The sequence below is a fragment of the Silurus aristotelis genome, assembly GCF_946808225.1.
Source record: "Silurus aristotelis genome assembly, chromosome: 27".
Lineage (NCBI taxonomy): Eukaryota > Metazoa > Chordata > Actinopteri > Siluriformes > Siluridae > Silurus > Silurus aristotelis.
In genome coordinates this window covers 12,143,961-12,168,443 of record NC_139600.1, presented here as the reverse complement: position 1 = coordinate 12,168,443, position 24,483 = coordinate 12,143,961, and the positions used below count along the sequence as shown (strand labels likewise).

Genomic DNA, 24,483 nt, shown 5'->3' with positions numbered 1-24,483 from the left:
TCAGTGGGTGTGGCTTATATTTGGGTGCGCCTAATACTGCGGAAATTACGGTAAGTCAAATACTTTTGTACTTTTACTGTGAAAGTTTAAACGGAGCACTTTTACTTTTACTTGAGTAATATTTTATCTCTACTTTAACTCAAGAACATGTTTTGTGCACTTCATCCACCACTGCTAAATCAGCTAGCTAACTTTAAAACTGCAAGTCAGGCTACCTGTTTTTTTTTTTTGTTTGTTTGTTTTTTATACTATATTTAGCAATGAGAATTACATTTTTAATTTTTGTTGTAAGGTGTGTTAATGGTGATGTGGCTGACCCTCAGAGCTCCCTCATATCTGTGTTACCTTTTGACTTTTGAATTTTTATTGATGCTACCTAGCTAGACATTGCTAGTCTTGAGAGGGCCTGCGTACACAATTTTTTGTTTCATCATTACAGGACAAGAGAATACAAAGGAATCTTTGAAAAATATAATTATTTTTGTGGTCCTTTTCCTTATGTCTACACTTAATGATCTGATTCAGTAGGGAAACTTACTATTACCACTTACACTACTACTACTGATTAATGAGTGATTCATTACACATTGGCATTTGTATGTTGCTTTGAATTTGCAATCATGCACACATTTTTGCATGAAACTCACAAACCTGGTAAAGAGTCACGTGATAAAAACGAACACAATCCTGTTGAACAAAATCCTGCTGAAACTGAACAAAATCCAGAAGAATGACAGTTGAGGTTAAAAGCGGTCATTGTCGTGAATATCATGTTGGGTCTTTAGTGTTATTTTTATTAATAATTTGTTTTGCTACTTATCCAATTGAATATAAATCATATTGAGGACAGTGACAAAGTTTTTCTTCCTTATGCCATCTCGGGGAGTTTTTCCTTGCCACAGTTGGCACCGGCTTGCTCATCAGGGACAAACGTACACATAGAGAACATTCTTATTCATTCTTTATTACCACAATATCTGTGTAAAGCTGCTTTAAAACATTGTTAAAATCACTACAAAATTGAATTGAATTGAATGGAATTGAATTCTCTCTCTCTCTCTCTTTCTCTCTCTCTCTCTCTCTCTCTCTCTCTAGCTACACATGCTAATCCAAACCTAATGTTAAGAAATATACTTTCTCTAGCTAGCCAGCTAAGCTATAATGTGTACCGGCTGCTTGTAAAACAAATGAAAAGTTTCTTTCAGACTGTAAAACTAATTTTTGCAATAGAATTTTTTTGCACATGTTTATAGACTATAAATAATAATATAAATATATAAATATAATATATATTAACTGGCCAGACTTTGATACCACAACCAAATATCCCCCCACTAGCTATCAAGATATCAAGATATCAAATATAACCAAAGCTAGTTTTCAAGCAAATCAAAAAAACTAAAAAACACTGGTACATAAAAAAGGAGATTGCAAATAAGAATCAACTATTAGAACTTTGCCACATATTTGTTCTGCATTGAAATCGTTTTCACGTGTTTCACATTATTTTCATAAAAAAAGTTTTAGTCATGTTGTGTAACACTTTCCAGCAAACCTCAAGAAGATTAGCAATCATACATCAGCAAATTGTTATAATGGATAAAAAGTTGTTTAAAAGTTTACATGGCACTGAATATAGAGCTGCATGAACCCATCTACCCTTAAATACTGCTCAGACTTTCTCTTCTCCGCTGCCAAGGCTGGCAATTGACTTCATGCTCAGAGTGTCTGCGTTGACACATTGTCATCTCATCCAGACTTTGTCCCGGGTCATGATGACTACGTTCGGGGTTTATTGTTTACTAAGTGCCACTCACACATCTCTTCACAAGCTATAGACCTTAGAAACAAATCACAAGACAACTTTTTATCTTGAATCTTGTTTCCTTGTATAGACCACGAGAAGCTGGTGTGTTTGGGTTTATGATCAAAATCTTTTCCGTATTCAGCCTATACAGTAATCATATAACCAGTGATTTTGCTCATGCTTTAAAATTAAAATAAAAATACTTTCCAGTGTTGAGATATTTTCCATAAAACACAATTAGACATCTACTTTCAAGACATTTTTTATTTATGTTTAAATGGACCCAATTTGTTCACAAACATACACCTCAATTTAAGAAAAAAAGCATGGACAAAAAAATATTAATGGCACAAAATGAATAGCATTAAAACATAATACTGAAAAGGATCATTCCTGAGCAACTGCATCAGGGTCGTTATTAAGATATGTAAAGGGGAACAAAATGACATTAGATGTACTGCTCACTTGAACGTAACTAGCATTTAAATCGTCAATGCTAACACTGATGCGAAAATAAATCGACATAAGTAATAGGCTCGGCCGCTTATCGCAGACTCGATGCGCCAGTTGAGGTTTGCTTCAACATCACTTCAGCCATGCGTTCACAAGAAAAATGCATTTTCTATCATAATCATAACTCAAAAGACTTGCTGTACATTGCATAGTAATTCGTTTCCCTTTTCAGTCTTTTACGTTACTGTGATTCTTTGGCCCTCAAACATTCTTTACACACACATACAGGAAGAAATAACATTTAAGCTTTAAAAACAACCGTGTAAGCCGTAATAACTAGCGATTTCATCATTTGAAACTATTAATAAATGCAATGCAGTGGATTACTGTGGGAGAATAAACATTGAAAATTCAAGATAACAAAAACGAATAAGGAGTGAATTCAATAAAAAATGAAGAATGAGTTCTTTCCAAAGTTTTACTAAATAGTGCAGACATTACAATGAAACTCTTACATAACGGCTTCTGATAATTAATGCAACTCATGTCCACTAGTTAACATGTACTTCTGTTCATTTCAAGGGCCAGTTTTTGTGCTTCTCATAGTACACTTCAACAAAATAACTACTTCCTTGAGGTATCTGTTTCAGGGGAGTTCAGGTATTAGTGAGTGGGAGGAGGAATGAAAAGAACACAATTATGATCGAAATAAAGAGGGGGAGAACAAAAAGAAAGAAGAGAAGCGGTAAAGAGAGAGAGAAAGGCTGTATATTTGGTGACCATTTTCCTGTATCGGGTTGGTTGTCCGGAGCAACCGGGGTACCTGCTGGATTACAGTGACAAATCACCAACGGCCTCACCTGAGAAACACTTTCCTATAGGACAGAGTAGGTAAGAGACACAGAGGAAGAGTGAAATCACAGAAAGGAAGACAAATGTACAGCTTATGTTGTAAGCCAATACCATGTATAAAATCAATTACATCATTATTATCTAGGTAACACAATATGGACAAAAGTTTGTGAGCAATTGACTATGATATACAGTATGTACATGCTTTTGTGAACATCCAATTCCACATTTAGTCCCCATTTGCTGTTATGATATTCTCAACTCTTCAGGAAAGATGTTCCGCTAGATTTTAGAGTGTGCTTGTGGGGACAAAAGGGCGTGAGTGAAGTTAGATACTGATGTAGGGTGAAGAAACCTTGGGTGCAGTCAGTGTTCCAATTCATTCCAAAGCTGTTGGGTCCAGTAGGCTCAAGCTACTTAAAGTCTTTCAGTATAACCCAGGTAAACCATATTTTCATATTTGGGTTTCCTAGTTCAAGTTAAATTTGGGTTGCCTTTTTAGGGTTTCTTCCTCTCAAGGTTCTTCCTTTTACAATCTCAGAGAGTTTCTTTTTTTGCCATTGTAAGGACTGATTTCTAAATGTAAAAGTTTTAGTCTATTTCAATCTGAAAAGCTGCATTGGGGCAGTGTCCATTGTTGAAAGCACTATACAAGTCAAGTGTTTCAATACTTTTGTCCATCTCATGTACATGGCACATGGGGTAAAAGAATGACACGAGTAGATAAATGGAGAATGTTATTATTAGAACAGAAGGATTCAGAGATTGATACAAATAAATGTAAAGAAATAAATGTGGAGGGGGAAGAGAACATGTATGTGTATCTGGCACAGTGACCAGAAAGAGATGTACAGTATATCAGTGGAAAGACAGCATATCAGTGGAAAGACAGCTGGCATGAGGGAATGAAACAGGTACAACCCTAATTCCAAAAAAGTTCAAGTTACAAATCTCATAAACCCATATTTTTTTATACAAAAGAACATAGAAAACATGTTAAATGTTTAAACTGAGAAAAAATTTACTATTTTTTGGAAAGAAAATGTGGTAAATTTGTAATTGATGGCAACACGACTCAAAAAAGTTGGAACAGACGCATTCCTACCACAGTGTTTCGTCTTCTCTTCTTTTAACAACATTCTGTAAACGTTCAGGAACTGAGGAAACCAGTTGCTGGAGTTTCCAGAGAGGAATGTTGTCCCATTCTTGCCTGATATAGGATTCTAACTGATAAACAGTTCTGGGTCGTCTTTCTCTGCCTTCAAATATGCAAGGCCTTCCTTGAAAAAGACGTCGTCTGGATGGGGGCATATCCTGCTCTAAAACCTATATCTTTTAGCATTGATGGAGCCTTTCCAGATATAAAAGCTGCCCATTCCATAGACACTAATGCATCCCAGAGAATGAAAGCGGTGTTTCTGAATCATGCTCACATATGGCTTCTACTTTGCATGATAGAGATTTAACTTCCATTTTGAATGGCACAGAGAACGCCTTGTGCCTTACACAGAGATTTCCCCAGATTCTTTAAATATTTTGATGCTATTATGTACTGTAGATGATGAGATATTTAAAGTCTTTGCAATATTACCTTGAGGAACATATGTAGATAAAGCTTTACACATATACGTGAACCTCTGCCCATCTCTAAGATGCTCTTTTTATACCCAATTATCCTACCTACCTATCGCCAATTAAACTAATCAGTTGCAAGATTTTCTTTTGGCTCTTTCTTTCTAGTAACACTTACAGTTTTAGCCTTCTGTTGCCTCTGTCTCAACGTGTTGCAGCCATCAATTTTAATTTTACCTATTTTTTTCCTTAAAATGGCAATTTTTTTTTATTTAAACATTTGATATTGTTCTATTTTCTATTGCGAGTAAAATACGGGTTTGTGAGATTTGCAAATCATTGTGTGCACAGTGTCCCAACTTTTTTGGATTTTGGATTGTAGAATTAAATATGGACCAGTGTGTGAGAGATAGATTTAATGAGATAGATTTAATGAGGGTGTGTTACAGGTACAGGTATAATAATAATAATAATAATAATAATAATAATAATAATAATAATAATAATAATAATAAACCTCTAGTATGGTTCTGCTGGGGGAGCGATGGGGACTCAGTCTCAGACTCCAGCGGTGGTTCTGTCTGCTCTGTCCTCCATCGTCCTCGCTCTCTGTGGTGTCTTGCCGAGTTACCCGCTGACGCCTTCGCTTCCGAGAGCTGATTCGCTGGAGAGAACCTACGATTTGTTGTCTGGACCAATAGAAATATCACAAACCAATAGACATCTTTTTTTCCAACATCAGTGGTGCATTCACTCGAGATGATAATGATATTGGTTAGTCAAACTGTTCATGACTATTTTTACAGCAAGACTTTGACTCTATCAAAGAAAAAGATGATTATTTTCCAATAATAACACTGAAGTGAAGTTTACTACATGTCCATTAAGTTACATCATCACTTTTGTTCAGTTAATAAGACTTAAAACAGAGCTTAGTATATTATACAAAAATAAATTAAAAAATGACCTTGACATCTTTCCTACACCTTAAAACTTACTTTTACTAAGTGCTGAAACCTCACACTGAATTTGATTTTCTGGTCATAAACACCTCTGCTTTCAGTACCAGTATTCATTTGCCTTAAATGGGCATAAGCAACACAATGTGCGGTTCTTTCCCAAACCGTTACCACAAAAGTGGAGGCACACAACTGTATTGCATGTCTTTGAATGCAGTAGCATTATATTTTCTCTTCACTTGAAATAGGAGACCCAAACCAGTTCCAGCATGACAATGGCACTGTGCACAATCCAGCTCCATAAAGATATGGTGTACATGGGTTGGAGTATAAGATCTTGAGTGGCCTGCCATGAACCACTAACCTAAAACCTACTGAACACCTTTGGTATGAATTGGAATGCTGACTGAACCCCAGGTCTCTTCACCTCACCTACATTAGTATCTGACTTGACATGTTCTTGTGGCTGAATTAGCAAAATCTCCTCAAGCACACTTTAAAATCTAGTGGAACATCACTTTACTAACACTTCTATAAATGAATGAGTGCAAATCTTCACAGAATGTAGTGGAACATCTTCGCAGGAGAGTGGAGGTTATTATAGCAGCAAATAGTTACTAATTGTGAAATGGGATGTATTAAAGTATTAAAGTGTTTTAGTTTTTTTTGTTATGATCACTCTGGAGATAATGTGGTTAATATGCTGTTAATTATATTACATTTGTAGGAGGAGGAGTAAAAAAATTATATAAAACCAAAAAAAAATCTAATCAATAAAAATTCTAAATCAATTAGAAATTGACTTCATAGGCTTTTAAATGTTGGACACACTGTTCAATAGTTATGACCATAAACAATTAGGTAAACCAAAATTAGGTAAAAATCTTAACAAACACCTTGGCCAGAAGAAGAAGAAAAGTAATGCCATCTGTGTTTGGACCCCTAATTGGAATGTTGAACTAACTTAATGGTCAAAATCGCTAATAGCTAACAAAGCCATTTCTGGTATTTTAGTATACAGTGGTGTGTACAATGATCCAAAACACACCAGCAAGTCCACCTATTAATGGCTGAAGAAAAACAAAATGAACACTTTGGAGTGGCCTAGTCAAAGTCCACACCTGAATCCTATTGAGATGCTGTGGCATGACCTTAAAAAGGCGGTTCATGCTCAAAAACCCTCCAATGTGCCTGAATTACAACAATTCTGCATAATAGAGTTCCTCCACAGCGCTGGAACAGACTCACAGCAAGTTATCGCAAACGCTTGATTGCAGTTGTTGCTGCTAAGGGTGGCCAAACCAGTTATTAGGTTTAGGGGGCAAACACTTTTTCACACAGGACCATGCAGTTTTGGATTTTGTTTTCCCTCAATAATAAAAACTTTCATTTAAAAACTGCACTTATGTTCACTTGTGTTATCTTTGACTAATATTTAAATTAGTTTGATGATCTGAAACATTCTTCTTCTTTCGGCTTCTCCCATTAGGGGTCGCCACAGCGGATCATCCGTCTCCATACCCCCCTGTCCTCTACATCTGCCTCTTTCACACCAATTACCTTCATGTCTTCCTTCACAACATCCATAAACCTCCTCCTTGGTCTTCCTCTTTCCCTTCCCCTTCCTGGTGGCTCCATCCTCAGCATTCTCCTACTGATATGCCCCATGTCCCTCCTCTGCACATGTCCAAACCATCTCAATCACGCCTCCCTCACCTTGTCTCCAAAACGTCCTAAAAGCGCTGTCCCTCTAATAATCTCATTTCTAATCCTGTCCATCCTCATCACTCCTCAACATCTTCAGCTCTGCTACCTCCAGCTCCACCTCCTGTCTTTTATTTAATGCCACTGTCTCTAAACCATACAACATCGCAGGTCTCACCACAGTCCTATAAACTTTCCCTTTCATTAAAGTGTGACAAATAAGAAATCAGGAAGGTGGCAAACACTTTTTCACAGCACTGTAAATCAAAGTGATGATACCAAAAATGCCACCAGATACCCACTTAAATTATGAAAGCTTGAAAGTCTAAGATCATTCATGTCTAGTGTGGGAGAAAATAGCTACCTGCAGCAGAGATTTTGCTTTTTAAATAGCTTTGGCATTCTGAGTCCACAGTGAGCATATTTGATGACTAGTGTCTGAGTCATTTACCTGGTGTCTGCATCCTCTACGTCTGCATCTGCATCGCTCTCTCGCTGAGGATCGGACTGGCCGCACTCTTCCTGCAACATGAGTCATAGGCAGGAGCAAACACATTGCTTCTACAACTCCTCTCAGAATATCGCTCTCTTTCCTCACAAACGCACACCTACTTACCTCAGTGCCGTAGCCCTCTGAGTATCTGGCCATTATTGCCCTGTTTTTCCCACATTCATTACACTTCAGGCTGCTTTCCTAAAACAGTAAGAGAATACAGCGGTGATGCGCTTCTTAAACACAGCATTGATAATGTCTCTGTATTCAAATGTGTCTTTTCGTGTTGAGATGTTAGCAGTTGTGCGATACACTCACAGTGATATTTCATACCACCACCAAGCAACTCATCTCAGCTTGTTAGTAATCTATCCAAAAGTGTAGCTTTGAAGCCTGCTCTGCTTCAGCAGAGTGTAACAACCCAGGATCTACAACTGGTCCACTCTCTCCATCTTCACACTTTTTCTGCACATTTTTGCACTACGACACTTTAATCACTTTAATCACGCTGGACTTGCACAGCACAGTGGCACTTTCTACCACACCATACCGCACACGGACACTTCACAATCACATCAAATCACCTAAATACACATCCTTGTATATATATATATCCTTGTATATACACTTTTTTCCACATATCTTTACATATTTGATATAGTTTATACTTTTTTTTTTATTGATCTGCCTTCTTTCTTTCCTTGTTTATTTTTCTCCTCATTCTATTCCCTCATTCCAGACCGTCGTAAAAAGCATTTCGCTGCATGTCGTACTCTGTATGTATGTGTACGTGACAAATAAGATTTGATTTGTGTTCAGGTGAGGAGACGAGCGAGAGACTAAAAGACCAAACACTGCACTCATTACTCTTTATGTCAAGATGAAGCAACTGGAGCCATCATCATCTTACTTCCCCTCATACCCCTATCATTCACATCACTCGATGTCTCCTCAACTCCTTATATGATATTACACCATCCAACACCACTTTATGCCCCATGTCCTGCATCCCATAAATTCCTTGCCACATCCTTGTACATCACCCATTCCTCACTCTTCCTTGGCTCTCAACCTACGCCTCCATCCTTTCATTCCACACCTCATCATCCCTTTCACACTCATTCCACCGTCTCATTCTTGTCATCACATTCTGTGACCTATCATTCCACGCCTCCAGATCAGCTTATCTCATGTCCTAACATTCCAAGCTCATCACAAATTCCCCCCATTCCACCACCCCTCCATTCCATAATCCCTCATCTCCCTCACACCCTGACATCCCACATCACCTCTTTCCTAACCCTCCTTATTCCTTGGACCAACATTCGACCCCAGCCGCACAACCACAAACACACACCTCTGTACCTCACAGTCATGGTCCGAGTTGTCAGAGAACTGCCCACTGGAGTCTCTTCGCCTCTTCACCTCCATTTCTGTCTTCGTCGCTCTAACATAGACCTAAATATGATCATTTATTAGTAGGTGAATAAAAGGGTTATATAATTAAAAAAAATATATGGCATATATTTCAGCATGTCATGCCTGGATGAAATATAGATGAAGACCAAATTTTGATGTAGTGTTCCAACTTGTGGTTTCGAATGAATAAACCAGGACATGTTAACATGCTTACTTTTACAGTGATGAGTCCAGCAGATGGGCTGTGTTCCAAAAACGCATGCTGCCCTACTAAGTAGTGTACATATGCAGTACACCAGCGTTGTTGGCTACTGTACGCTTTTATAAGACAGCATGCGGTTTGATACGCAGCCCTGATCATTACGTAATCCAGCCTAGAGATTTATTCTAGAGACAGATACAGCCTCAAAAGTGTTATAATTATAGCTATAATAAATGACACATACAAACATACGCATATAAAATATATATTATATATATATATATATATATATATATATATATATATATATATATATATATATATATATATATATATATATAGTGCACATACCTTAGCTTAGGTTATTGTGCAGACCTCATCACTTTTGCGCAAAAACAAAACAAAAAATAATATTATATATATATATATATATATATATATATATATATATATATATATATATATATATATATATATATATATATATATATATATATATATATATATCACTTCAAGTGAAAAGCCAATGTGGTCAAAAAATAAAAATAAAAGATCAAATCACGACGGATCTTCTGCCCTTGGTGTAAAAACTCGTGGAACTCCTAGAAGGTTTGACATTGTAGTCGGCGTCCCAGAGCTACAGAGCGCGTCGTCGGGAGCGCGCGTGCCATAAATAAAAAATTCCCAAAACAGGGAACGTAACCGCGCACGGCGGCTATGTGGGCGGAGACAGAACGCGGACGCGCAGAGCAAGGCAGGACGCGGGGACGCGCGACGCGCATGCGCAGTAAAAATTAATCCTAGCATGCGAGTGCACGAACTGGGGTCTTCAAGTGGTCTTAGAAAAGAAGTGCGAGTTTATTTGATCATCAGAAAGCATTATAACAAAATATTAACCATTGATGTAGATTCTGAAACGAATTGGAAGACATTGTCGTGTCCAGGAAGGATTTTTACATAATTCATGGACTTCTGACTGAATTTTCTTTTAATAAACATCATCTCATATAATAATTTTTTTTCGTTAACACTTACAAAATCGAACATTACGTTTCAGTCCGTATGACATAATTGACGTATGCGGCCCTGTTCGTAAAGAGGTTGAGGGGACAATAACAAAAAAAACATTGTATTATTATCATTTTGTAGAATCTTGACGATTGTAAACATGTCACTACGCTCATTATTCAGGCTTCATCTGGGTAGTTTTGCAAAGCTGAGACTCCTTGAGGTTCCTGTTCGGCTGTTGTACTAAATAAAGTGCTCAAATGCTTTGAATTCGGTGTTGCTTTTCTGCAGTTGTTGTGCAAATAGTGGTTCTTTAAGGGAGTTAGGGGAAATTTCTTGTCCTGTCTGTCAGAGGAAAGGGTGTGGTTTAGCGACATGATCATTTGGCCTCTTGCTCGAGACACTGACGCTGGAGCCACTGGATAATTACGCATCGTTAAGTGTAATCATGGGGCATTGCTGTACGAGCGATTTCTATCACCTCCCATGGGTTTTCAAGCAAATGTGAATGTCTTCGAGAGCCACATGGAAAAGAAGTTAAAAATGACGCAGGAAAAAGATTTTAAACACCTAAGTGGCTGAAATAAAATATATATGAGATATCAGAAATTGAAAAATCTTTAGAATTAGAAGTTCATTAGTCCCTGATTAATAAAACACATTTCAGTATCTAAACCAACACTTCCAACATACCAAACAAAAAAATCTGTCAGGATCACTAAAGTGTATATGACTGGGTTTACTATGACTAGGGCTGGAACTTAGTGGGGAAAATAACATATATTTTTTTAAAAAGCACAAACAAAACAACCTCTTTGTAATAATGATATGGATCCCACTATGAATAGCTCTATATTCATCTAAGTACAGTATGTTAAACATCCTGCATCATCCAAATGGGTTCAACATTTAATTTGACATGAAATCATCAAATTGCATCCCTATAGCAATTTGGCTAAAATGAGCAAAAGAAAAGCACAACAATACAGTGTTATATTTTTATACATTTTCCCCAGAACGCTTTTGCGATTCAAAACCTGGTATTGTTTCAAGACCCGGTGATCTTAATCTCTTAATATCTCTACTATGTTTCATTGATTATGTTTTTACATTATTTTGCTGGCTGGCTGGCTGACTAACCAGATATCTTATGTTATAAACTTGTGTGAGTTTTGCTGTATACCAGTATTGTCAATTTGTTTATTTATTTTTCTATTTTATAAAATGTAAAGAAGATTTTCTGTAGTGTTGAGTGTAAAATCCTATGGCTACTTAGGACACGACTGTAATGAAACACATTATTTAAAATGTGTGAAGACTGAAAATAAATTAAAAGTTTACTACTATATGAACAAACCGACAGAACTTTTATAATGATATAAAATTTATAAAACTTTAAATGAGAAAGTATCAGTAGCCCAGACACAGTTACTACACAATATATATAATTATACAATGCAACCACTTGGATGCTTGAAAGTTTTCTAACATGTGTGGCTTATATGAGCGACAATGAGTGCATTTTTTAATTAAGTGAGATTTGCAGATTTTAAACTTATTAAACTTTACTTATTATACAGTGCCTCCTTGTAATAACTTATGGTGAAGGTGAAAGGTTTTGATACTGTATGCAAATCAAATGAAATACAGTTAGTGTTCTGTTGTGGTGGTGTTTTTTTTATTTCATTTAGTTTTTTCCACATTTCCTCTATGCTATCATTTTATGTTGGTTTTCGTTCAAATTAGACCCCCTAGTGCCACTAGTATTTCTCAATCCTTCATTTTCTAGTGTCAAAATTAAATGCGTGTTGACGTCATTCGAAAACATTTGATTTCAAAGTTGATTTCCTTTGAATAAAGAATAAAAACTTACTACTATATATGGACAGAATTCTGTACTGATTAACACAGTAAAAATGGAAAAACAGAATGTTTGTGTTGAATATTTTTCCATGGTCTCATGATAAGGGGTTGGCATCTGATATCTGAAGTGCTGTGTTGCAAATGGTTTCTGTTAGAAAAGTTCACAAAGTAAGGGTTAAATGTGCTTTTTATTCGTCACATGTAGATACGACATAGTGAAATTCTTTTTATTGCATATCCTAGCAATGTTAGGAAGCTTGGCTCACAGCCAGCCGTGATACAGCACCTATAGAGCATGCAGGGTTAGGGGCTTTGTTCAAGGGCCCAAAGAGTTGAAGTGTGGCAATACTGGGGCTTGAACCCATAACCATCCTCTCAGCAGCCCTTAACCACCGAGCTACCACCTTATTCGATTCACTTCACTGGAAGTGAAAGTGAGGGAATGATTATGGCTGCTATAGCATAAGTGATAATAGGAACTAAAATAAAATTGTGATTGTTGTTGTTGTTAGGAGTCTTAACATTAATGAATAAAATTCATAATAATTGAAAAAAGTAATCTTACCACTTAATTGAGCCAAATCATACCACTCCATCATGAATAGCATTAATAACAGGCTTCTGTTATCAATGCTATGACATTCAAAATTAAATGTATTACTAAAGTTATAGTTATGAAAATAAAAAAAACAGAGAGAGAAAGAGAAAAAGCGAAGATGTTGGTTTGGGTGAGAAAGAGGGCGGAGGTATACAAACTACCAGAGGGCAGTTGTGTATACTCAGGGAGCAATATAAACAGGAGATGCTGGTGTGATAAGGAAATTAAGGAAAAGGGCGCAACTCAAATAAACGCACTGATGCCCACACAGACTGTCGGCTTAGAAGCTATTCGAACACAGCCACTGAAGAGTAGAGGACGCACATGCTGGTGATCGACGGTTAGCTTGGAGGTCCAAAGCTACACAACAGGAGAACTGGAGGATATAACACAAATAGATCATTGTTACAAAAAATTGGACATCTGATGGAGAGGATTTCATTTGAGTGATCAAGATTTGCCCAGAAACATCCGGAAACTGGTCAGGCTTGAAGTTTTGGATGGTTATTGGAACACTTTTAAGTGATTTTTGGATAGTGTCAAGAAAAATAAAAGCTAATATGTGAAACTCAGGATGAAGAGTCTAAAATTGAAAAGCTCTCGCTAACTTTGAACGTTGAGAAAAGAAAGGTGTAAACCTCTGAAATCGGAATTCATCTAAAAATAAGACTGAACGCCGCACTCTCTTCTTCTGAATACGCACGGTTTAATTGTCCATAGCGACCTTTACAAAAAAAAGCACCAATGAAACAGTTGGAATCCTCGAATTCTGAGCAATCCTGGCCTTCTTTCGTTAATCACACCCCTCGACTACGGCTCAACGCTTTAGATTTTTCTGACTTGTGGGATGAAGAAGATCTGGACCTGAGCATTGTTGATGATGACCCTTTTCAAAGCAATGCACCAACCAGGCAAAAACCAGGACAACATTTAAATCCTCCAGCACCTCCACCAGCTCCTCCTCCTCCTCCTCCTGCTCTTTCTCCTCAGGTTAATCCGGTGGCTTTGAAATCAGGCCGCCGAACTCTGAGGCTCCACTGGAAGGAGCTGTTGAGTTTGCAGCCGCTGCCGAGAGTCAGCCGTTTTGGGTCGCAGTCCATTTGGGCTGCTTTGGAACCGGTCCATCTGGACACCAACAGACTTGAATATCTGTTTGAAAGCAAGAGTGGCAGTAATAAGGCTCTTTCTGCACGGAAGGGTGAAACACAGGTAAAGAAAAATTGTTCTAAAATAAAAAATCAAACAATATATGTAAAAAGACAGTAATTAAAAAGTTGTTTATGAGTGTTTCACGTGGTGTGTCTTCCAGAATCAGACGTATTTATCTGTATTGGGTGTGAAGCGGAGTAACATTATTACTATAGCCCTGAGCAGCCTGCCTCCTCCTCACCTACTCCCTCCAGCCATCTACAGCATGGACTCCAGTGTCCTGGACAGGGAGGATGTACAGGTAGAGACCCTAATTCTTTAAATAGCCATAAATCCCCTTAATTACAGATCCATAATTTCACCAACTGTTCTATGATTTCTTTGTATATTAATGTAGAAAGGACGACCGGTAGCATTTTCGCTGAATCCAAATAATTCATGTAGACGTAAATATTTGTATTTAATGCAGAGGCTTCATTCACTGGTCCCATCTGAGGAAGAGCTGAAACTGATTAAGGAGGCAAAAGCTCAGACACCGCGTTATACCCTGGCCCTTGCCGAGCAATGTCTCCTCACTCTGAGCACCGTCACACACCTGAACTCCAGGCTTCAACTCTGGGCTTTTGCACTGGACTACGATACACTGGAGAAGGTGAGATTTCTGTTTATACTTTTGGGACTTTTTATCTGATGCAATTTACAAGTAAGCAAGAACCCAGTGCAAGATCATACACTCACTGTCCACTTTATTAGGATCACCTGTACTCCTGTTCACTTTTACAGTCATTCAATCATTCAGTCATCAATTATGAGGCAGCAATGCAATGCATGCAATCATGCAGATTATGAAATGAAGAATGGATCTCTGTGACCTTAACTGTGACATGTCCCAGTGGGTTTGTTTGAATATTTCAGCAATTTATACATTATATTTAATGGTGGGAAAAACAACAACAAAATAAATTTTACTTCAGTTTTTTACTTCTATGGTGGAAATGCCTGATAATAGAGGTCTGAGGAAAACTGTCACATTGTTTTAAGCTGCCAAAAAGAACATAGTAACATATTACTCTTTGCAAATATGGTGAGCAACAAAGCATTTCAGCATGCTATGTCCCTCCAACATATCAATCTAACAAACTGCTTGGAATGCAAAAGGCAACTGTACACAAGCTATGCATTCCTTTAGAGGAAAATGTTTTCCACAATAATTTTCCATCTCCTGTGTTATGTTGCCTCCTGATACAATCATATTATCCTTTTTTTCCCCTCATTCATATATATACTCTATACTATACTCAGTACCTCATAATGACAAAGTGAAAACAGAATGTCTGTACGTTTATTTAAAAAGAATTGAAGTATTAAATATACATTCAGACCCTTCACAAAAACACTTGAAATTTAGTTCAGGTGCCTCCTATTTCTCTTGATCATTGCTGAGATGTTCCTACAACTTGACTGGATGTGATTTGGAGTTCTTACAGATGACAATGCATATCAGAGCAAACACCAAGCCATAAGGTCAAAGTAAAGCTACTGAGTAAAGGGTCTGAATACTTATGTACATGTGATATCATGTGATATTTCCGTTTCTTTAGTTTTTTAATAAATATTCAGACATTTCTAGAATTTTGCCTTCTTTTATCATTATAGGGTACTGAGTGTTGATTAATGAGAAAAAAAATTGTTTGAACAATTGTAGCACCAGGATGCAACACACATATATACAGTACAGACCATAAGTTTGGACACACCTTCTCATTCAAATAGTTTTCTTTATTTTCATGACTATGAAAATTGAGGAGTCACACTGAAGGCATCAAAACTATGAATTTACACATGTGGAATTATATACATAACAAAAAAGTGTGAAACAACTGAAAATATGTCATATTGTAGGTTCTTCAAAGTAGCCACCTTTTGTTTAGGTTACTGCTTTGCACACTCTTGGCATTCTCTTGATGCCTACTTTGAAGAACCTACAATATGACATATTTTCAGTTCACTTTTTTGTTATGTATATAATTCCACATGTGTTAATTCATAGTTTTGATGCCTTCAGTGTGACTCTACAATTTGTTTGGACACACAAGTTGTGTCCAAACTTTTGGTCTGTACTGTATATTGAAAGAGACAAAGTGAGAGAGGGACGATTGAGATGGTTTGGACATGTGCAGAGGAGAGACATGGGGCATATCAGTAGGAGAATGCTAAGGATGGAGCCACCAGGAAGGAGGAAAAGAAGAAGACCAAGGAGGAGGTTTCTGGATGTGGTGAGGGAAGACATGCCGGTAGTTGGTTGGAAAGAGGCAGATGTAGAGGACAGGGGGGTATGGAGACGGAGAACTGTATAAACGTTTTCAAACCCAAAGCTGGTTTATTTGTGAATGCATTATATAGCATCTATTATAAGCTTGTGTGAGTGCTCTGGTGTTATATTATATGTTGTGTAAATATGAATGATATATGAATATATATCAGGGGGAGTGGTGGCTCCAGCGGTTAAGGCGCTGGGTTGCAGATCGGAAGGTCTGGGGTTCAAGCCCCGGTATCGCCAAGCTGCCACTCTTGGGCCCTTGAGCAAGGCCCTTAACCCTCTATGCTCCGGGGGTCCCTTACGAGGGAAATATCAAGGTCCGTGACGTCGGAGTGACGTGGGGCCGCCTTCCCGTGGGCTCACCACCTGCAGGAGGGACCGTAAGGGACGGTGCTGTGAGGATTGGGCAGCAGTCGAAGGCGGGGGCCTGCTTAGACTGCTGCCCCCGCGACCCGAATTACGGATAAGCGGAAGAAAATGGATGGATGGATGGATGGATGGAATATGAATATATGAATATGAGTTTCCACATGTCATATTTTAAATTCTTCATGGCATTTCCTACTTGCGTTTATTGTTTTTTCAAAGAGGGGCTGCTATCAGGGTTTGTTTTTATGCAAGCTTGTTTCATGCTTTCTTTGAATTTTCTTGTAAACAGGAAATTGCAGAGCCTCTCTTTCATCTCAAGCTTGCAATGGAGCAGCTGGCAACCAATCAGACGTTCCACTGTATACTTGCGACTGTACTTGCCATCGGTAATTGTCTTAATGGCTGTAAGGTGAGACATTGTTATCACTGAAATGATTACATGGCCAGTCAAATGTTTTATTTGGGTTTTGATTACAGTTGAATCCCTAATGTTGCCCACAGACTGAACGAAATGATGCAGAATAGAGGTGAAATATGGAAACCTAAATTGTCTGTATACATTTGCAGCATTAGGAAGATGAACTTATGGTGTCCATCAAAACGTATCATCATATTAAATTGATGCAGGCTGCAAGTCCAGATGTGCTGCACTTGATTTATGGCAAACAAGAGAAAAGTTTGTGGACACCTCACTTTAATATCAATGTTTTGAACATCCAATTTCATATTTAGTCCCCATTTGCTGTTATAATAATTTCCACTCTTCTGGGAAGATGTTTCACTACATTTTGGAGTGTGTTTGTGAAGATTTGTGCATCTGTGAACGGGTGTTAGTAAAGTCAGGTACTGATGTAGGTGAGGTGAGGAGGCCTGGGGTGCAGTCAACTTTCCAATTCATCCCAAAGGCGTTTAATAGGGTTGAGGTCAGAGCTCTATAGCTCAAGATCTTACACTCCAACTCATGCACAATAAACTATATCCTCATGGAGCTTGCTTGCACAGGGGTGGTCGAAGCATTGTGTTCAGAAATCCTTGACTAGTGGAGCGTGTTTTATTATCACATACCCACCATGTTTCATTTGCATATTTTGCATCTTCAGGCTCGAGGGTTTGAACTGAGCTACCTGGGGAAGCTTTCGCAGGTCAGGGACACCCACAGCAGGCAGCCTCTTTTACACCACGTGTGTGTGTTACTCCTTCAGCTTTACCCACAATCCTCGGACCTGTACTCTGACATCACTGCTGTCACCCGGGCCAGTAAGGTAAAATACGTGTGTCTGTAATCTTTTTTTAAGACACTGGATGCTTGGGATGGACATCTTTCAGCTGTTTCATGATCTTTTATTTGTTGAATAATAGACTTAATAAACATTCATAATTACGATAAATAATACTTCTGTTAGTGTGATTACTTGCAAGTGCAGTCGAGCCTTTCTGCACTGGAGTCCCGTTGCAAAGAATCATGGGAGCAGCTGCATCTGCTGAATAAAGAAGGAACGAAGAATGGAGCAGGACGAGGCGAAAGGGATGAGCAGAGAGGCATTAGTGAGGCATGCCTCTACCAGAGCTTGCCAAAATTTCTGAAGGAGTGCAACGAAAGGCTGAAGGTGCTCCGAGCTGTCCATCGGCGGGTCATCAACAGGTAGCCTTTAAGATACAACAAATATTTTCCCTGACATTATTATTAATATTATTCTTATTATGTGCTTTCCAATCTGCTATATGATGCTTTTTTCTCTACACTTTTTGTGTGTTTTTATAATTTTTTTCCACCTATTTTTATTTTATATAACTCAGTTATACACCTTCCTGTGCTGATCAGTTGCTAAAAAGAAATCTCTTCTTGCCAGATTTCACTCATTCCTTTTGTACCTGGGCTACTCCCGCACCATGGTGAGGGAGACAAGCGCGGATGCGTTCTGCAAAACCGTAAGCGACTTTGCTCTGGATTATAGAGCTACTCATCACGCCATTCTTCAGCAGAGAGAGAAGGAACGAGAACGGGAAAAGAGGGAGAAAGAGGAAAAAAGAACGCCCTCTTCTACACCCACTTCTACCAAAGCTAAGGCTATAGAAAGACCAGCTTCTGTGAGAGTTCTGTTTTTTATTCTTTTGTGACCCCCAGAAGCAATGAGAGTACTTTTTTGTTATTGAAATTTTACAACAGTCACTAAGTGATATATTCACTACCTGAAATATTGTCATTCCTTGCCTAAAATTGTTAAATGACAAGCTTAAACAAATGAACTAATCGCCATAATCTTCTCAACTTTGACTGTTAAAGGAGTGACGTCAAATCAACATGGGCAAAACACTGATTATAGCAGTATTGGCTTCATATCAGTTCATTAACACATTCGGTTAAATCTATGACATTGATTACATTAATAGTTGTTTTGGAAAACATCATCATTAGTTTTCACTAATGTTAGTCAGCTATCTTGTTACTAGCGCTATTGATGCTAAATGTTGCATCCAGTTGGACACAAACCATGTACTTGAGTTAAAGTAGATACACTCTACTAAATGATACTTGTAGAGTGTAAAATGTATCTCCTGAGTTGTTTTGCAAGTTCTCTGAACATTGCATGGTCTGAACTTGGGGTGAATTTGCTGAGATGTCCATTCCTGGCTAGAATGGCAACTGTTTTCCATATGTAAATAATCTTCCTCACTGTAGAATGATGGACTATAAATTGTTTAAAATGGCCTTATAAATATGGTGGTGTCACGGATTGACCAGGCTTCAGGAACCAGGATTAAACAAGGTTGTCGTTTATTGCTCTTGGATAAACCAACATAAAAGAGTCAGACACGAAACTACAGGAAACGACAAACTTAACTGAAACAGGCTTCACCCGAAGCGTGGCGCGGAGCATGGGAAACACAGGCGGTAGTCCGGATTATTTATAGCCGTAAACTGTAGATCAGACAATGAGTGGGGAAGAGGGGCCTTATAAAGGGGACAGGTAAATGGTTCATTAAGTTCATTAACACATTCGGCTCTCTGACAGGTGGGCAGTAACATTTGCTTCTCTAATTTTATGTCTGAAGTCTTTCCTCTTTGGTATTGTGTTAACACACACACACACATGAATGCTCCAGACCAGCAAACTGCTCAAACTTGGGTTTTTATAGATGTGGTCACACTTGTTGATCACTTAATCCAAGGCAGTTATTTAGCATCAACTGGCTTTTACGTAGATCCTTACATTCTATGAAAGCAGTAAAGGTGTATTTAATTTCTCACAGATGGCTTTATTTTTGGAAAAGAAGTACCGGTAGACCCCAACTTACAACGTAGATAGGGACAGAAAAATGCGTCGTAAGTCCATCAGGTCGTAAGGCGAAAAGAGTGACTACTCTATGATGCGTTCCGATGCAGACAAGGTACATCCTCACGAGAAATTGCTTTCCTCTTTCTTTCTTCTTTTCCCCACCAGCAGCAGATTTACTGCTTTTGAGTTTTTTAGCCATGATAAATAAAGCAGCAAAGGGTGAAATCGCTTCACAAAATACGAGAACGCATGAGATCACTCTGAACACGTCTGAACTATGCGAGGTCATGTCAGCTAGAGCGTCTCTGATACCCACAATGCAAGCCTTCCAGGCATACTTCTTCCTCACACTGTTTGCGGCGTTGTCAAATCTACTTACCGCGTGCAGATTTTAAAAGTTTTCTTAGCAGGTCCAGATGATTTCCTGATGATGTACTGATAAGTAAACCAAAGAATTGAAAGCACTTTCATTTTCACATGACTGTATATCAGTATGTGACTTTGACAGGGGGTCTCAGCATGCCTGTGCACAGGAACAAGAATCCACTTAATATCTCACTGCCCCTTGTGGTAAAGAGTGGAATTATAATTCAAAGATGGAAAGTTGAAAATTAAGTATTTTATTCTTATAGCAACTCTCTCTCTCTCTCTCTCTCTCTCTCTCTCTCTCTCTCTCTCGCTCTCTGTTCAGGATTGCACAGAGCATTCAATGCTTGAAGAGGTGCTAAACACACCATCGCCATCTTGTTTTGACCTCAGTCTCCCACGTAACCGCAGCAGGACACCGAACACCAGAGGTATTATCTACACACAGTCACTCAATTCTGAGTATCCAATGGGATGAAAAAAATCACTAATGTTTAAGGGCAATGTTTTGCAGGTTGCTTTCCACGAAGACTGGCAAAGTGGTAATGGTAACTTAGTGGTTATAACTCTGATCTTCCCAATTAGAAGGTTGTGAGTTTTAATCCCAGCACCACAAGGTTGCCACTGTTGGGTCCTTGAGCAAGGCCTTTAACCCTGAACTTTTTTTGCTATAAATGACATAATTGTACATTGCTCTGTATAAGGCCGTTGGTGAAATGACAGAAATGTAAATGTAAGACTGAAGCGGTGTAAGAAACTGTTTGACTTGATAGCACCAGCGGGTATGTATGTTATCTAATAAACTTCAGACAAGTTTAATACGCAGCCATGTTGAGAAATACTTGAAATTATAATGTCAATTTATTCATTCAAATGAAATTTTTTGAATTTCCATTGTATGTATTTTATCTGTGAAAATCTAAATAAATCTTTTGTTATCAGTAAACTGTCTAACATCTGCAGTTTGATCAGAATCAGAATAAATCACAGACACTTGCAAAGTGCAAAGTAATAATAATATAATAAACAGTATCTTATATAAAAGACTTAATACTTAATATGCTTTATATTAACATAAAACATGATCATGTATGTATACATTGCTTCTCAATAATGTGGAAACAATTATTGTTTTTGAAACTCATACATATTCCTTAGTAAAAGGTAAAAACACATAAGAATTGGACAGTGACTGAATAGCAGAAAGTTCTACAGACAGATGAGACCAAAATTGACATTATTTGCTCTAACAAAAAAACTCCTGTAAGACTATTAACAGATTAACTATATTAACAGATTGCCACACAAGCAGTGCTGGACAAAGTACACAAACCATGTACTTGAGTTAAAGAAAGGATTAGAATCAGAAACAGTTTTATTGCCAATTATGTTTGCACTTACTGTACAAGGAACTTGTTTTTTTTAACATTAAATAAAAAAAAAAAACTAATAATAAGAATAAAATAAATAAAAAATAATACAATTTTATTGCACATTCTATATAGAAAAATAGAGTATTATTGATCAAAAAAGTACAGGTAAAATATGACTCCAGTAAAAGTAAAAGGGCTCCCTTTAAATTTTCACTTGAGCAAAAGTACAGAAGTATTTGCCTTCAAATGTACTTAAGTATCCAAAGTACTTAAGTACATTTCTTTTTATTATTATTATTCTTTTGACTTCTCCCATTAGGGGGCGCCACAGCTGATCATCCGTCTCCATACCCCCCTGTCCTCTACATCTGCCTCTTTCACCCCAACTACCTGCATGTCTTCCCTCCCCACATCCATAAACCTCCTCCTTGGTCTTCCTCTTTTCCTCCTTCCTGGTGGCTCCATCCTCAGCATTCTTCTACCAATATAATTCATGTCCCTCCTCTGCACATGTCCAAACCATATCAATCTCACCTCCCTCACCTTGTTACCAAAACATCCTACACACGCTGTCCCTCTAATAAACTCATTTCTAATCCTGTCCATCCTCGTCACTCCCAACGAAAACCTCAACATCTTCAGCTCTGCTACCTCCAGCTCCACCTCCTGTCTTTTACTCAATGCCACTATCTCTAAACCATACAACATCGCAGGTCTCACCACAGTCCTATAAACTTTCCCTTTCACTCTCACAGATACTCTTCTATCACAAATCACTCCTGCTATCACTCTTCTCCACCCACTCCACCCTGCCTGCACTCTTTTCTTCACTTCTCTAACACACTCCCCATTACTTTGCACTGTTGACCCCAGGTACCTGAACTCCTCCACCTTCTCCACCTCTTCTCCCTGCAACCGCACCACTCCACTGCTCTCCCTCTCATTCACACACATGTACTCTGTCTTTCTCCTACTGACTTTTATTCCCCTTCTCTCCAGCACGTTCCACCACCTCTCCAGGCTCTTCTCAACCTGCTGTCACACTGTCCTCATACATGTCCTGCACCACCCTCACATACTTCTCTGACACACCTGACTTCCTCATACAGTACCACAACTCCTCTTTCGGCACCCTGTCATACGCTTTCTATAAATCCACAAGCACACAATGCAACTCCTTCTGACCTTCTCTATACTTCTCCATCAACATTCTCAAACCAAATATTGCATAAAACCATACTGCTGCTCACAGATGGTCACCTCTTCTCTCAGCCTGGCTTCCACTACTCTTTCCCATAACTTCATGGTGTGACTGATCAACTTTATTCCCCTGTAGTTACTGCAGATCTGCACATCTCCCTTATTCTTAAAGCACTGTACCAGCACACTCCTTCTCCATTCCTCAGGCATCCTCTCACCTTCCAAAATCCTGTTAAACAATCTTGTTAAAAACTCCACTGCCATCTCTCCTAAACATCTCCATGCTTCTACCGGTATGTCATCTGGTCCAACCGACTTTCCAATCTTCATCCTCCTAATTGCTGCTCTCACTTCCTCCTTACTAATCCTATCCACTTCCTGCTTCACCATCTTCACACCATCCAAACTTCTCTCTCTCTCATTTTTCTCGTTCATCAGCTGCTCAAAAAACTCCCTCCATCTTCTCAACACACTCTCCTCACTAGTCAACACATTTCCATCTCCATCCTTTATTGCTTTTACTTGCAGCAGATCCTTCCCAGCTCGGTCCCTCTGCCTGGCCAATCGGTACAAATCCTTTTCTCCTTCCTTAGTGTCCAACCGTTCATACAGCTCCTCATATGCCTTTTCTTTGGTTTTCACCACATCCCTCTTTACCTGCTGCCGCATCTCCTTGTACTCCTGCCTACTTTTCTCATCACTCTGTCTATCCCACTTCTGTTTTGCCAACCTCTTTCTCCTTATGCTCTCCTGCACTTCCTCATTCCACCACCACGTCTCTTTGTCTTCCTTTTTATTTCCAGATGTCACACCAAGTACCTTTCTAGCTGTTTCCCTTATCACTTCTGCAGTAGTTGCCCAATCATCCAGCAACTCTTCATCACCACCGAGCCCCTGTCTGACCTCTTCCCTGAACCTCACACTTCACTCTTTCTCCTTCAGTTTCCACCATCTTTTTCTTCATTCAGTCCTCACTCTCCTCCTCTTCTTCACCTCCAAAACCATCCTAAAGACCACAATCCGTTGCTCTCTAGGTAGCTGTCCCCTGCCAACACCTTACAGTCTCTAATCTCCTTCAGGTTGCATCTCCTACATAGAACATAGTCCACCTGTGTGCACCTTCCTCCACTCTTATATATCTCCCTAATCTCCTCCTTCTTCTTAAAATATGTGTTCAACACTGCCATTTCCATCCTTTTAGCAAAATCTACCACCATCTGCCCTTCCACATTCCTCTCCCTAAAGCCATACCTACCCATCACCTTCTATTCACCTCTGTTCCCTTCACCTACATGCCCATTTAAATCTGCCCCAATCAGCAAGCTTTCATTCCTAGGTACCCCTTCTACCACTTCATCTAATTCACTACAGAATATTTCCTTCTCCTCCGTCTCACAGCCCACTTGTGGAGCATAAGCACTGATGATATTTATCATCGCCCAGCTTCATGTTCATCACCCTATCAGAAACTCTCTTCACCTCCACTACACTCTTACTG

At 38.6% G+C, this 24,483-nt stretch overlaps 2 protein-coding genes across 4 annotated transcripts; one reads left to right on the top strand and one right to left on the bottom strand.

Moving 5' to 3' along the window:
- Window positions 1–2,066: 2,066 nt before the first annotated feature.
- LOC310721383 (uncharacterized protein) lies at window positions 2,067–9,892 on the bottom strand. Of its 2 annotated transcripts, none has more exons than XM_083533047.1 (6): window positions 9,813–9,892; window positions 9,206–9,298; window positions 7,964–8,041; window positions 7,799–7,869; window positions 5,202–5,373; window positions 2,067–3,135 (listed from the first exon to the last, which is right to left on the bottom strand). In XM_083533047.1, the coding sequence occupies exons 2-6, from the start codon at window positions 9,269–9,271 to the stop codon at window positions 2,917–2,919; spliced, it is 606 nt and encodes a 201-aa protein (XP_083389173.1). In that variant the 5' UTR covers window positions 9,272–9,298; window positions 9,813–9,892; the 3' UTR covers window positions 2,067–2,916. The 2 variants fall into 2 exon arrangements, with proteins under 2 accessions (XP_083389173.1, XP_083389174.1); XM_083533048.1 differs by having other exon boundaries at window positions 2,073–3,135; window positions 9,198–9,298.
- A 3,288-nt stretch (window positions 9,893–13,180) lies between these two features.
- LOC310721302 (FH1/FH2 domain-containing protein 1) lies at window positions 13,181–21,352 on the top strand. Of its 2 annotated transcripts, XM_083532896.1 has the most exons (9): window positions 13,181–14,139; window positions 14,240–14,380; window positions 14,549–14,731; window positions 17,058–17,177; window positions 17,869–18,030; window positions 18,172–18,410; window positions 18,619–18,856; window positions 20,738–20,843; window positions 20,927–21,352. In XM_083532896.1, exons 1-9 carry the CDS (start codon window positions 13,675–13,677, stop codon window positions 20,956–20,958), a joined length of 1,686 nt encoding a protein of 561 aa, XP_083389022.1. In that variant the 5' UTR covers window positions 13,181–13,674; the 3' UTR covers window positions 20,959–21,352. The 2 variants fall into 2 exon arrangements, 1 of the variants encoding a protein (XP_083389022.1); XR_014531989.1 differs by lacking the exons at window positions 20,738–20,843; window positions 20,927–21,352 and adding an exon at window positions 20,463–20,721 and having other exon boundaries at window positions 18,619–18,968.
- The last annotated feature ends 3,131 nt before the right edge of the window (window positions 21,353–24,483 follow it).

Coding starts and splice junctions, on each gene's coding strand:
- LOC310721383 (XM_083533047.1), bottom strand. CDS start 9,271: ATGGAGGTGAAGAGGCGAAGAGACTCCAGTGGGCAGTTCTCTGACAAC. Junction 7,870..7,963: donor CAGAGGGCTACGGCACTGAG/GTAAGTAGGTGT, acceptor CTCATGTTGCAG/GAAGAGTGCGGCCAGTCCGA. Junction 5,374..7,798: donor GTAGAGGATGCAGACACCAG/GTAAATGACTCA, acceptor CTATTGGTCCAG/ACAACAAATCGTAGGTTCTC.
- LOC310721302 (XM_083532896.1), top strand. CDS start 13,675: ATGAAACAGTTGGAATCCTCGAATTCTGAGCAATCCTGGCCTTCTTTC. Junction 14,381..14,548: donor TGGACAGGGAGGATGTACAG/GTAGAGACCCTA, acceptor TATTTAATGCAG/AGGCTTCATTCACTGGTCCC. Junction 18,411..18,618: donor CATCGGCGGGTCATCAACAG/GTAGCCTTTAAG, acceptor TCTTCTTGCCAG/ATTTCACTCATTCCTTTTGT.